This window comes from Odocoileus virginianus, chromosome 22, assembly GCF_023699985.2.
Source record: "Odocoileus virginianus isolate 20LAN1187 ecotype Illinois chromosome 22, Ovbor_1.2, whole genome shotgun sequence".
In the NCBI taxonomy this organism is placed as follows: domain Eukaryota; kingdom Metazoa; phylum Chordata; class Mammalia; order Artiodactyla; family Cervidae; genus Odocoileus; species Odocoileus virginianus.
In genome coordinates this window covers 31,496,969-31,512,094 of record NC_069695.1, presented here as the reverse complement: position 1 = coordinate 31,512,094, position 15,126 = coordinate 31,496,969, and the positions used below count along the sequence as shown (strand labels likewise).

General features: G+C 36.8%; 1 protein-coding gene across 2 annotated transcripts in view; it reads left to right on the top strand.

Annotated features, from left to right (window-relative positions):
• Positions 1-15,126, top strand: part of DSC3 (desmocollin 3) — a 55,924-nt gene that overhangs the window by 13,423 nt on the left and 27,375 nt on the right. For both annotated transcript variants that reach the window (XM_020902004.2, XM_020902005.2), the window contains exons 5-9: positions 1,521-1,676; positions 2,982-3,126; positions 6,305-6,471; positions 9,973-10,107; positions 10,495-10,680. In XM_020902004.2, the coding sequence (XP_020757663.2) occupies positions 1,521-1,676; positions 2,982-3,126; positions 6,305-6,471; positions 9,973-10,107; positions 10,495-10,680 (789 nt within the window). The remainder of the gene's footprint in view (positions 1-1,520; positions 1,677-2,981; positions 3,127-6,304; positions 6,472-9,972; positions 10,108-10,494; positions 10,681-15,126) is intronic.

Genomic DNA, 15,126 nt, shown 5'->3' with positions numbered 1-15,126 from the left:
CATTTGGATTTTCTTATAAAAAATGTCCTCCCATCTCAGTGAATGGCAGCTCCATCCTTTCAGTTGTTACCGTAGTAGAGTCTGTTTGGTAAGGTTTTATTGTGGAGAGCATACTTCTCTTTAAGGAACTAATACATAGGAATTTACTGCGTTCATGCCAAGTTGCTTCAGTTGTGTCCGACTCTGTGTGACCTAATGGACTATAGCCTGCCAGGCTCCTCTGTCCATGGGATTCTCCAGGCAAGAATACTGGAGTGGGTTGCCATTTCCTTCTCCAAATGAAATAGATGTTGAGCCCCAATGTACCATATCCAACCATTCTTCACAATTAAAAACCTAACAAATTTATTATTTAATTATTATTCTTTTATTATTTAATTCCTTTATTATTATAGGATTATAGTCTTCACATCACACAGCCAGTCCATTGCCAAAACCTGCCTGCTGTATCTTCAAATTCTATCCAGAATCTAACTGCTTTTCACAACTGCTGCTGCTGCCACGCTAGCAATTCTCTCTCCTGAATTCTTAGAGTAACTTTTTGTTTTAGAAGTAACTTTTAAATGGCCTTCCTGTTTCTTCCCTTTCTTCTCACCCAAGTCTAATCTTAACAGAACAGCAAGAATTAGCTTTCTAAAATATAAATTGGATATTGTTCAATCACTCAGTCGTATCCGACTGACTCTGTGAGATGCTGTGGACTATCATCCTCCAGGCTCCTCTGTCCATGAGATTTCCCAGGCAAGAATACTGGAGTGGGTTGCTGTTTTCTTTTCCAGGCAATCTTCCTGATCCAGGGGTGGAACTTGCATCTCCTGCGTTGGCAGGGGGTTTCTTTACCACTGAGCCACCAGAACTCCATAAATTGGATATTACTCTTATTTAAATTTTCCAGTGGCTCTCAGTCTGACTCCAAGAAAAAGCCAACATCCTTGGACTCTCTTCTATGCCATGGCCCTGTTACTGCATTCATCGTCTTCTACGACTTTCTTTTCCCTTAATCCTCTTTACTTCAATCACAATGCCCTCCTTGAACACTCCAGACATAACCCTGGTCTGATCACTTTGCACTTCCTGTTTCCTATGCCAGGAAGAGTCTTCTCTGTTTATTGTCATTCTTTTCAGTTTTGTTAATTCATCTCCCTAAGAAACATTCCAATTGACATTCCTTTCATCAGGATATGAGAATCCCTGTTTGCCTCATCCCTGTCTACAATGGGTAGTATTGTTTTTTTTTCTACCTTTGCCAAATCACTAGATGGGAAACTATGCCTTTTTGTTTTCAATTAGGTTTTCTTTGGTTACTATTTATGTTGAACGTTGTCATCATTAAATTTGGGAGCTTTTAAAAAATCTTTGCCAAATTATCATAGTTTGTCACCATTTTGCATGTTGATGAAGTAACAAAGGTGATTATTCTTAAAATAATCTTTTAAAAATAAAAAATGTAAACATATAAGTTGTATTTAAAAAAACAGCATTTTAATGAACATTTTTTTACATATGCTTTTTCCTTTTAGGTTCAATCTGATGCTGCACAGAACTATACCATCTTCTACTCCATAAGTGGGCGTGGAGTTGACAAAGAGCCTTTAAATTTGTTTTTCATAGAAAGAGACACTGGAAATCTGTATTGTACCCGGCCTGTGGATCGTGAAGAATATGATGTTTTTGATGTAGGAGCTTTACAGATACACATGACTTTTAAGTGATTAAACTATGTTTCTTCTGTTACTCCATCTACTCTTTCCTGTCTTCCGCACTCTCTTTTTAGAGGGCATCTTAAAGACAAAGAAAATAGATTGTATAATATTTTGGAATGCTTGGTCTGCTCTTTATCTCAGCTTCTGTTAGGTAAGCCTAAAATGAAGCCAAGAAATTTAATTGCATTTGGATGTAATTTCCAGAAGTTAGTTTTGCTTCTGAGGTTTTCCTTCTCTCTCTGGTCATGGTCCTTTCTCCTGTCTCTAGGACATGGCCACAGTTGATTGGAAGAGTCTTCTTCCAATGTCCCTCTTTTGCTCCTTTTTTTTTTTCTTTCTTGGTCTTTCTTCAGCATGTATGATTATCTGATTATATCTGAGAACTATATAATGTAGCAAAAGTGCAAGACCAAGCCCAAACAAGGCACAGTAAGTCAGTATAATGATAAGGATGCGCTTATATCAATGGGGAATAAGTCACTTAATTTTCAGTGTAATAATTCAGACAATTTTCAGCATGATATGATAAATGCTCTGGGGTTATGTAATTATTCCTGTGGTTCAGGGGAGCTGATTCTCCATAGAAAAGAGGGCTTCTCTTCCTAAAAGAAAAAGGAGGAGATGCTGGGTAAGTAAAACATGACTGATGGTCCCCACGGGACACTTTACTTTTGGCTGGAAATTTTTCACCTCAGTGTTGTAATCACACGCTGAAGAGAAATATATTCTATTTGACTTTACACTGCTTTTGGTTAACCAGGAACGCAGAAGTAAATGTAGAGGTTTTGTGAGAAAACCTCTTACAAATATGTGATCTATGAGGTAAAATAATTAAGGGGCTTAGTAGTGACAGAATTTGGTAATCTTTGCTTTATTTAGATGAGGAAGTTGGGATTTTTCCCACTGCAGTGAAGTGGCTTGTTTCTCCCTATATGATTTTATGATTATGGAGAGAATAAGGACTATAATCCACCCTGCTACATTCACATTTAATTCCTTAGTCTAATGGTCTGAGTATTCTCTGACACGCTGTATTCTGACCTAGGTTTTATTTGAAGTGTAGCCACTTCTACCAAACACGGAATACTTTGAACTATATTATTAATAGTTAAAGTCTTTCTACCTTCAAAGCTTTGATAACTAAAGAAGTATTAAATAGAAATTTTTGGAATGATTTATTACTGAAAAGATTTTCAGAGAAGGTAGTGGATAAAGTGTAGTATTCTTGCTGGAATCTTTCAAAATGGACTGTTCAGTTTGCTTTTCACTGTTTTACAGCTGATTGCCTATGCGTCAACTGCAGACGGATATTCAGCAGACTTCCCTCTTCCACTGCCCATCAGAGTGGAGGATGAAAATGACAACCATCCTATTTTCACAGAAGCAATTTATAATTTTGAAGTTCCAGAAAGCAGTAGAATTGGTAAGATGACATTGAAGAGCACAATATGCTCTACTAAATGTTTATATACATCGTTTGAGAGATTGAGTTTTTACTCAGTGCCAGATCATTGGGCTCATATCTACTTAGTTGGATACATATAATCCCATCAGATTCAATCAATGTGTAATTTACAAGGTATTATAGGAGTTTGATATTATAGGCTTCCTAGGTGGCTCAGTGGTAACGAATCCACCTGCCAAGCAGAAGATATGAGTTCAGTCCCTGGGTCAGGAAGATGCCCTGGAGAAGGAAATGGCACCCCATCCCAAGATTCTTGCCAGGAAATTCTCATTGACAGAGAGCCATGGGGTTGCAAAAGAGTCGGAATGACTTAGCGACTAAACAACAACAACATAGGAGTTTGTGGGGTTGCTGTTATACCAATGAATTATAAAGGCAGATAACAGTTATTCAAGCTTTGTACCATATTTTGCTTTTATACTTTATTTCATTTTATTATTATGTGGGTTTATCATTATCCCCAGCTCCAAGGGAGGATATGCAGTGCAGTGTAGACTATAATAAAACTAAAATCAGTATAGATATTTTTATTAGGTTTTATGTAGGAAGGTGTTGAATGACATCCACTGAGTATACAATTTTTTAAGCTCTTATTTATCTCTTCTCTTTAAAGTACTGTTTTACTACTCCCAATTTAGAGTGAATACTGAAATAACTTTAAAGAAACTTGCATTACATGTTCTCCATCCTAAACACTTGCTCTCACTTGAGGAAAAACCATAGTGTTTCACTTTAGTTGGCCCTTAAATGTGGCATTCTTGATGTCTTCTAGACTTGAAATATGGAAAATTGTTGTTTGTGTATTTGTTGTTGCTTGGTTGTGTTTGATTCTGCGATTCTTTGGACTGTAGCCTGCAAGGCTCCTCTGTTCATGGGATTCCCCAGGCAAAAATACTGGAATGGATTGCCATTTCCTCCTCCTGGGGATCTTCCCAACTCAGGGATCAAACCCACATCTCCTGTGTCTCCTGCATTGCAGGCAGATTCCTTATTGCTGAGCCAGCAGAGAATTACCTCTTGCAATAAAGTTGAAAGGAAGTGAACTGAACCATAAAGGATGACTTTGCTAACTTGCTTATTAAAGTTTCTAGTATAGTTATTTACATCTTCACTGGCTTCTTATAGCTGCTCTTTCTTTTTATATTTTGCTTTGATAATTTGGTGTTATAGATGTTAACCTCCTTAGTACTCACATGGTACAATTAAAAAAATAAAAATAGTTGGTTTGGAGTTTAGGAAGCCTAGTTTTTGAATCAGGGTCAGTTATTGTTTCACTGTGAGAACTCATTGAAGTTCCTTTGAGTTCTCTGATCTATAAAATGAGTTTAATTATATTAGATGACTTAAAATGTTTTTAACCTCATAAGTATGATTTTGTTACATTTTCTTTCTTTTTTATTCATCTATTTTTATTAGTTGGAGGCTAATCACTTTACAATATTGCAGTGGGTTTTGTCATACATTGACATGAATCAGCCATGGAGTTACATGTATTCCCCATCCCGATCCCCCCTCCCACCTCCCTCTCCACCCGATTCCTCTGGGTCTTACATTTTTCTATTTTCAAAGAGGGATGATTGGTTTTAGATTCTTCCTTGGACATTCTCTCTCTTTGGTAGTAACAGAGAAAAATCAAGGACAAACACTTTGATGCCCAGATTAACCCAGGATGCTTTAAGTATCTCATACCAGTAAGTTCAGACCCGTTAAAAGTGTGATAGTCTGAAGGTGTTCCTTGAATTTAGCTCACACACAGATGCGTTGGGCAAAGGATGCTCTGCTAATAGTGAAGGATAGCACTTGTGGAAAAGAATTTCCAAGTCAAGATTTTAGGATGATTTTATATAATAAGTAAAGGTGTTCTATATCCAGAGAATTAAAATAGTGTTTATGTCTTCCTGTCAGTGAAATTGCAGAAAGAAAATGTATGTCTTATAAAGCTTATACATAGTTTTCTATGAGAAGATAATTTATTTCCTTATAATAAGATTATTACTTCATGTCTTCATATTGATCCACTGCAAAAATCTTTTTGTTAGTTATAAGTATGTATTTGGATATTCTTTACAAATTTATATATGTGTATACATACTGGAGAAGGAAATGTCAACCCACTCCAGTATTCTTGCCTGGAGAATTCCATGGACAGAGGAGCCTGGCAGGCTACATATATATGTATACATATATGTATATTTAAGCACACATACATACACGTATATAAGGTTTAAAAATATAATGAAAAAATTATTTAAAATTAATACTTCCTTGCACTAATACTTTTACTTGACTTTTATTTCCTCAAATATAAAGTTTCAATGAATATATGTATATATGTATATGATTGTATGTGTCTATATATTGTTCCTCAGGCCAGCTTCACATACAGGGCTATAGGCAAAGTGGATCTATGCATTATAATTTCATGGAAACACTCTTCTTACACTTTAAAATGCCACATGTATGTCCTCTTTGATACCTGAAATCCTTTACCAGAGCAATATTCTTACTTTCCATACTGATGAAAAATACCGGTAGCTCCAACTGAAGCAACAGTTGACTTAAATTCTCCCTGAATAGTAAATAGCATGAAATAAGATTAAGTAGGACTGGCAGCAATGGGGTTTGGATACTAATCGGGTGAAAGAATGAGTCAAAGTAAAGAATTAGCAAAAAGAAAATCATAGAAAGGAGAGACTGAGATGTTAAAGGTCAGCATGATCATCTATCCAATTATATTCCAAGTCAGCCTTGAATAATTATTAATCAAAACTTTGATTTTGAAAAACCTGATATACTTTAGAGATATGGTTTATCTCTCCATATTTCAATATGTGGGAATATGTGTTGAAATTATTCTTGGATGCTATTTATATGTATTTTTAGTAAATTTACTTTCGAATAGTTTATAGACAAAGTAAATCTTGATTCTCAGCATTAAAATATTTCACGTTATAAATTTGAAGTCATCTTCACCAGTACTATGTAAAGATGGAATATTGCTGATAAGAAATACTAATTAAATGAGGTTTCCACTATTAATGTTAAACTTTGAGAAGTGTAGATATGCCTAAACATATTTTGCAGTTCTGGAAAGTAAAGACTCCTTTTTTTTTTTTTAAAAACCCCAAACATGTAGGTACTACAGTGGGAGTGGTTTGTGCCACGGACAGAGATGAACCAGACACAATGCACACGCGCCTGAAGTACAGCATTTTGGAGCAGACACCAAGATCACCTGGGCTGTTTTCTGTGCATCCCAGCACAGGTGTGATCACCACAGTCTCTCATTATTTGGACAGAGAGGTAACTTCCACAATCTACAGATTTATTATTTTACTGGGGGTTGAACCCACCACTTCCAGTTTACTATAATTTACTATCCTATGGATTGGGATTGTGTACATGCTCAGTCATGTCTGACTCTTTGTGACCCCATGGACTGAAGCCCACCAGGCTCCTCAGTCCATGGGATTTTCTAGGCAAGAATACTGGAGTGCGTTGCCATTTCCTTCTCCAGGGGATCTTCCCAACCCAGGGATCAAACCTACATCCCCTGTGTCTCCTGCATTGGCAGGTGGATTCTTTACCACTGAGCCACCTGAGAAGCTGGTGGATTAAGAGTTTCTCGTTTTATTTTACTTAGGCATATGACAATAAGAATTCCTGGCTATATTATTAAGACTTGTTATAATATGATTTCTATTTCCTTATATAAGAGAAGCCATGAGAGACAGAAGTAAAAATCAATTGGTATTCAGAAGGGGTGAGAAAAAAGATATTACTTGTGAAAGTTGATATTATTGAATATTATTTTAGTTCTTGTGTATGACTAGTTGGTTCTAGCTCAGTGTTCCAGCTCAGTTCTCATGTAGGACAATTGGTTTTGCTTGTTCCATGAGTATAGATTATACCCTGATCCCTATCCTGTTATTATCGATATACACTTGGAGAAGGAAGTGGCAACCCACTCCATTGTTCTTCCTGGACAGAGTAGCCTGGCAGGCTATAGTCCATGGGGTTGCAAAGAGTCAGACACCACTTAATGACTAAACAACAACAGAAAAAAAACAACTTTTAATCAGGAAAGGATTAGTTAAGATAAAGTAGGTGGATTGTTAAAAATTTGCAACACTATTTGGATGATATTAGCATACTGTTATGTGTATAGCACTTGATGCTCAAATCCTTTATGCATAATTTTAATTCATCTTGATAATTTCCTTGTTGGATTAGATAGGGATTACATCCATTCTATGGAGGAGAAAGGTGACAGTAAGAAGGATGGATTGACTTGCCCTGGTCAAATTACTGCACTGTATTTTCTGATCTTTCATTGTAGCTCTTATACATTTCATCAGCCCATATTTAATCCAGAGTCTTGCATTACTGACTGAAGCAGATCAATCAGTTTCACATGTACAAAGTAGCTTTATTAGAACACTTCAGTGGTGCCTACTAAAACTAGAATAACATAAATGGAAGGATCGATATGACTGGGAGAGATATTAAAGAAGAAGTCAATGGTATTTGACCCCAGAGCAAAAGGGAAGGATGGTGAGAACCTATCAAAAAGAATAAACAAAATACAAAGGTTTTATTTATTATTACTTCATTTTTGTGGGATCGTGGCATTCTGTGTGATAAAACACACAGTGGTCATAATAAATGGGAAAGTGTGAAGGGAATTATATAAATATATTTCTGTATCTGTGGGATGTGGTAATCAAGTGAAAACAAGGATTTTTCCTAATTTTTCAATATTGACAAATGAGACTTAGAGACATTAAATAAATTAGGGTTACACAGCTTGTAAGATACAGATTTGGGATCAAACCTCAGATTTGCTCAGTTGATAAAAAAAAATCGAATGGAATTTTGTGGGTAATAACCATGAAATGTGTTGTAGGGGACAATGCAGGAAGTAAAGAAATGAAAAAGGGAGATGAAGAGACTTCATTTAGAGGAGGATCTAGAGAGTGGCAGAGGCTTTGGGAGGAATATTTTGGGATGGGAATGTTAGTTTCCACTGTAAAAGAAGGATGAGTAAAATAAAGACCAAGGAAGGCATAGAGGGAAATAGAAAGTGATGAAAAATAAAAGAAAAGGAGTGGCTAAAAAAGAGTAAAATGAAGAGAAGGCAACAGAGGTGATTATGCCACAAACCAGTGAGTCCATTTCAGCATCAGCATACTATCTGAAAACTCCACTCTCAAAGGTCAACTGCGATCACCTAACTGCCTAATCCAGTGGTTAATTATTAAAGCTCTATTGCTGGCAATTATGAAAACTCTGTCTTCTCTTGGATTTCTGGTTCTCCTCCTGCTTCCCTGATCTTTTGTTTTGAGCATCTGTCCTTTGCTTAGTCTTCTTACTTCTAAGCATGAAATTCTAGTGTTCCTTACATCCTCTGCTTTTCTCATCCTTTATTCTCTCCCCTGATAACTCAGTTGGTAAAGAATCTGCCTGCAGTGCAGGAGACCCTGGTTCGATTACTGGGGCGGGAAGATCCTCTGGAGAAGAAATAGGTTACCCACTTCAGTATTCTTGGGCTTCCCTTGTGGCTCAGCTGGTAAAGAATCCACCTGCAATGTGGGAGACCTGGGTTTGACCCCTGGGTTGGGAAGATCCCCTGGAGAAGGGAAGGGCTACCCACTCCAGTATTCTGGCCTGGAGAATTCCAGACTGTACAGCCCATGGGGTTGCAATGAGTCTGACACAACTGAGTGATTTTCACTCACTCTCTCCCTGGAAATTTGATTCTTGCCATAATTTCAATCACTGTCCAGCTACTGCTGACCCCTAGATTGGTATTTCGGTCCTTGAGCTGCCCTTAAGTATAGGTCTATCTATAGACCTATCTATATCAGCTGTCTTCTGAAACTTTCTCCTTAGATTTCCCGTGTGTGTGTGTGTGTGTGTGTGTGTGTGTGTGTGTGTGTGCTCAGTCATGTCAGACTCTTTATGATCCTTTGGACTATAGCCCACCAGGCTCCTCTGTCTATGGGATTCTCCAGGCAAGAATACTGGAGTGGGTTGCCATTTCCTCTAGGGGATCTTCCTGACCCAGGGATCGAACCTGCATCTCCCGAGTCTCTTGCATTACAGGCATATTCTTTACCACTGAGCCATCAGGGAAGCCACTCTGCTTCCACTAGATTTCCCACAGGAATATGGAATTCAATATACACCAGGAAAAACATTTTTTTTCACTCCTCCTTGCCAACCTTGCCAGTACTTTCCTCCTTAAGGAACCACTGTCTTCCTGTATTGATTGGTGATATCTCTGTCTGCCCATCTATCTAAATAGGACCCCTGAGCAGCATCCTCAACCCCTCTTTCTTTTGTAACTATGCATACAATCTATTCTCAAGTCAAACTGCATTTTGACTTATAAATAACTTTCCTATCACTCTTGCTTTTTGTCCTCATTGCTAATGCCCCAGCTTTGCAGGAGGCTTCAACAGGTTCCTTTGAATCCCAGCTCAGTTCACTCCCAATTATGCTCAACCTTCTTTAAAAACACTTTGTAAAACTCAAATGTTCCTATTTTGTACTCCCCATATGACTCCCATAAAACCTTCTTCTGTTACCTGCAACTTAAAATGTAAGTCTACTTTCTTACTATGGATCTTTGTCATTGAAGCTTTGCCTACTTTCAGCTTTCTTCTGTCTACCATACTTTCGGGTATATACAAATAGAGAAATCAAATAAAGCATGGATATACATTAATAGAAGTGTGTGCCACTGAGGTTTCCTTTATACAAAGGTTTTCAAAACTAATTACATATTTCCTTTGTTTTCAGGTTGTAGACAAATACTCATTGATAATGAAAGTACAAGATATGGATGGCCAATTTTTTGGATTGATGAGTACTGCAACTTGCATCATAACAGTAAAAGATTCAAATGACAATTTGCCCACTTTCAAACAAAATGCCGTAAGTAGATAATATAAAAGTTGATCTCTATTGCTGTTTTTAATTTAATCTGAATTAACAAAGTATTTATCATACTTCAAAGTATCTGTGCTTATTTCATCAATAAAATGAAACATATGGCATATAAATCTCTTTTATTTATTCATGTTGGTATTTAGATTATCTTTCTTTTGTTAAAGGCTATAGTATTAGTCTTCATTTCTATCAAAGTTCTTTGTTCATTTAAAAGATAACCCTTAATAAAACAATGCTTTTGTGATTCATGTTTTGAAATAATCTAGGCAAAAGCTTTAAGAACAAGTACTTTTGGAGTGAGAGACATATTTTACTTTCTTTGTAGAAGTTTCCCTTATAAAATAAGGTTTTAATGAGTTCTCTCTGTTTCAGTATGAAGCATCAGTCGAGGAAAACACAGTCAATGTGGAAATCCTAAGAATACCTATAGAAGATAAGGATTTGATTAACAGTGCCAATTGGAGAGCCAATTTTACTATTTTAAAGGGCAATGAAAATGGACATTTCAAAATCAGTACAGACAAAGCAACTAATGAAGGTGTTTTGTCTGTCGTAAAGGTACAGTAAATAATGAGTGATTGATAATTTGGCAAGTTAAGTTTTTTTTTTGCTTTTATTTTATTTTTTAAAATTTATTTTAATTGGAGGCTAATTACCTTACAATATTGTGGTGGTTTTTGCCATACATTGACATGAATCAGCCGTAGCTGTACATGTGTCCCCCATCCTGACCCTCCCTCCCACCTCCCTCCCCATCCCATCCCTCAGGGTCATCCCAGTGCACCAGCCCTGGGCACCCTGTCTCATGCATCAAACCTGGACCGGCGATCTATTTCACATATGGTAATATACATGTTTCAATGCTATTCTCTCAAATCATCCCACCCTCACCTTCTCTCACAGAGTCCAAAAATCTGTTCTTTACATCTGTGTCTCTTTTGCTGTCTCGCATATAGGGTCATTGTTACCATCTTTCTAAATTCCATATATATGCATTAATATACTGTATTGGTATTTTTCTTTCTGACTTACTTAGCTCTGTATAATAAGCTCCAGTTTCATCCACCACATTATAGCTGATTCAAATGCATTCTTTTTAATGGCTGAGTAATGTTCCACTGCGTATATGTACCACAGCTTTCTTATCCATTCGTCTGCTGATAGGACATCTAGGTTGCTTCCATGTCCTGGCTATTGTAAACAGTGCTGTGATGAACATTGGGGTACACATGTCTCTTTCAATTCTGGTTTCCGTGGTGTGTATGCCCAGCAGTGGGATTGCTGGGTCATATGGCAGTTCTATTTCCAGTTTTTTAAGGAATCTCTACACTCTTCTCCATAGTGGCTGTACTAGTTTGTATTCCCACCAACAGTGTAAGAGGGTTCCTTTTTCTTCACACCCTCTCCAGCATTTATTGTTTGTAGATTTTTTGATAGCAGCCATTCTGACTGGCATGAGATTGTACCTCTTTGTGGTTTTGATTTGCATTTCTCTGATAATGAGTGATGTTGAGCATCTTTTCATGTGTTTGTTATCCATCTTTATGTCTTCTTTGGAGAACTGTCTGTTTAGTTCTTTGGCCCATTTTTTGGATTGGGTTGCTTATGCAGCTCTGGAATTGAGCTGCAGGAGTTGCTTGTGTATTTTTGAGATTAATTCTTTTTCAGTTGCTTCATTTGCTATTATTGTCTCCCATTCTGAAGGCTGTCTTTTCACCTTGTTTATAGTTTCCTTTGTTGTGCAAAATCTTTTAAGTTTAGTTAGGGCCCATTTGTTTATTTTTGCTTTTAATTCCATTACTCTGGGAGGTGGGTCATAGAGGATCCTGCTATGATTTACATCAGAGAGTGTATTGCCTATGTTTTCCTCTAGCAGTTTTATAGTTTCTGGTCTTACATTTAGATCTTTGATCCATTTTTGAGTTCATTTTTGTGTATGGTGTTAGAAAGTGTTCTAGTTTCATTCTTTTACAAGTGGTTGACCAGTTTTCCCAGCACCACTTGTTTAAAGAGATTGTCTTTTCTCCATTGTATATTTTTGCCTCTTTTGTCAAAGATAAGGTGTCCATAGGTGTGTGGATTTATCTCTGGGCTTTCTATTTTGTTCCATTGATCTATATTTCTGTCTTTGTGCCAGTACCATACTGTCTTGATGACTGTAGCTTTGTAGTATAGCCTGAAGTCAGGCAGGTTGATTCCTCCAGTTCCATTCTTCTTTCTCAAGATTGCTTTGGCTATTCAAGGTTTTTTGTATTTCCATACAAATTGTGAAATTATTTGTTCTAGTTCTGTGAAAAATACCATTGGTAGCTTGATAGGGATTGCATTGAATCTATAGATTACTTTGAGTAGTATGCTCATTTTCATTATATTATTCTTCTGATCCATGAACATGGTATATTTCTCCATCTATTTGTGTTATCTTTGATTTTTTCATCAGTGTTTTATAGTTTTCTATATATAGGTCTTTTGTTTCTTTAGGTAGCTTTATTCCTAAGCATTTTATTCTTTTCATTGCAATGGTGAATGGAATTGTTTCCTTAATTTCTCTTTCTATTTTCTCATTGCTAGTGTATAGGAATGCAAGGGATTTCTGTGTGTTAATTTTATATCCTGCAACTTTACTATATTCATTGATTAGCTCTAGTAATTTTCTGGTGGAGTCTTTAGGGTTTTCTATGTAGAGGATCATGTCATCTGCAAACAGTAAGAGTTTTACTTCTCCTTTTCCAATCTGGATTCCTTTTATTTCTTTTTCTTCTTGATTGCTGTGTCTAAAACTTCTAAAACTGTTGAATAGTAGTGGTGAGAGTGGGCATCCTTATCTTGTTCCTGACTTTAGGGGAAATGCTTTCAATTTTTTACCATTGAGGATAATGTTTGCTATGGGTTTATCATATATGGCTTTTATTGTGTTGAGGTATGTTCCTTCTATGCTTGCTTTCTGAGGGTTTTTTTTTTTTAAAATCATAAATGGATGTTGAATTTTGTCAAAGGCTTTCTCTGCATCTATTGAGGTAATCATATGGTTTTTATCTTTCAATTTGTTAATGTGGTGTATCACATTGATTGATTTGTGAATATTGAAGAGGCAAGTTAAGTTTTTTTTTTTTCCATTTATTTTTATTAGTTGGAGGCTAATTACTTTACAACATTGCAGTGGTTTTTGTCATACATTGCAATGAATTAGCCATGGATTTACATGTATTCCCCATCCCAGTCCCCCCTCGCACCTCCCTCTCCACCCCATCCCTCTGGGTCTTCCCAGTGCACCAGGCCTGAGCACTTGTCTCATGCATCCAACCTAGGCTGGTGATCTGTTTCACCCTAGATAATATACATGTTTCGATGCTGTTCTCTTGAAACATCCCACCCTCGCCTTCTCTCACAGAGTCCACAAGTCTGTTCTATACATCTGAGTCTCTTTTTCTTTTTTTGCATATAGGGTTATCATTACCATCTTTCTAAATTCCATATATATGTGTTAGTATACTGTAATGGTCTTTATCTTTCTGGCTTACTTCGCTCTGTATAATGGGCTCCAGTTTCATCCATCTCATTAGAACTGATTCAAATGAATTCTTTTTAATGGCTGAGTAATATTCCATGGTGTATATGTACCACAGCTTCCTCATCCATTCGTCTGCTGATGGGCATCTAGGTTGCTTCCATGTCCTGGCTATTATAAACAGTGCTGCGATGAACATTGGGGTGCACGTGTCTCTTTCAGATCTGGTTTCCTCAGTGTGTATGCCTAGAAATGGTATTGCTGGGTCATATGGCAGTTCTATTTCCAGCTTTTTAAGGAATCTCCACACTGTTTTCCAGAGCGGCTGTACTAATTTGCATTCCCACCAACAGTGTAAGAGGGTTCCCTTTTCTCCACACCCTCTCCAGCATTTATTGCTTGTAGACTTTTGGATAGCAGCCATCCTGACTGGCGTGTAATGGTACCTCATTGTGGTTTTGATTTGCATTTCTCTGATAATGAGTGATGTTGAGCATCTTTTCATGTGTTTGTTAGGCATCTGTACGTCTTCCTTGGAGAAATGTCTGTTTAGTTCTTTGGCCCATTTTTTGATTGGGTCATTTATTTTTCTGGAATTGAGCTGCAGGAGTTGCTTGTATATATTTGAGATTAATCCTTTGTCTGTTGCTTCATTTGCTATTATTTTCTCCCAATCTGAGGGCTGTCTTTTCACCTTGCTTATAGTTTCCTTTGTTGTGCAAAAGCTTTTAAGTTTCATTAGGTCCCATTTGTTTATTTTTGCTTTTGTTTCTAAAATTCTGGGATGTGGGTCATAGAGGATCCTGCTGTGATTTATGTCAGAGAGTGTTTTGCCTATGTTCTCCTCTAGGAGTTTGATAGTTTCTGGTCTTACATTTAGATCTTTAATCCATTTTGAGTTTATTTTTGTGTATGGTGTTAGAAAGTGTTCTAGTTTCATTCTTTTACAGGTGGTTGACCAGTTTTCCCAGCACCACTTGTTAAAGAGGTTGTCTTTTTTCCATTGTATATCCTAAGAGGCAAGTTAAGTTTTAATCAATTAATGGTTTAATCAATTAAATGGTTTCAGATTATACACTTTACAAGTTGTAAGATAATTTAATCTATTTAGTCCAGCAGTTCTGCTTTAATGCTGTCTTTCTTCTATAATTTTGTTACCAGTTATTAGGCACCTACTTATGCTTGAACATTCTCGATTATTAAGGATCTCCACATATCCATTGGCAGCTTACTCCATGTCTGGAGAGCTCTGATCCTCATAAGGTCTTATTTATACTGTGTCTAAATTATTCTCTCTGTAACACATGTCTTGGACCAGGTTTTATATCTAATGCTTTACAGAACAGGTATAATATTTTGAAAAGGCTTTTATGTCCTTCGACACTTAACTTGTCTAGGATAAATATTTCCAATTCCTTCAACAACAGTTAAATGATATAATCTGGCAGCTCATATTGTTCTCACTCTTTCTCTTTTGAATATAAGCCTGGGTGTAG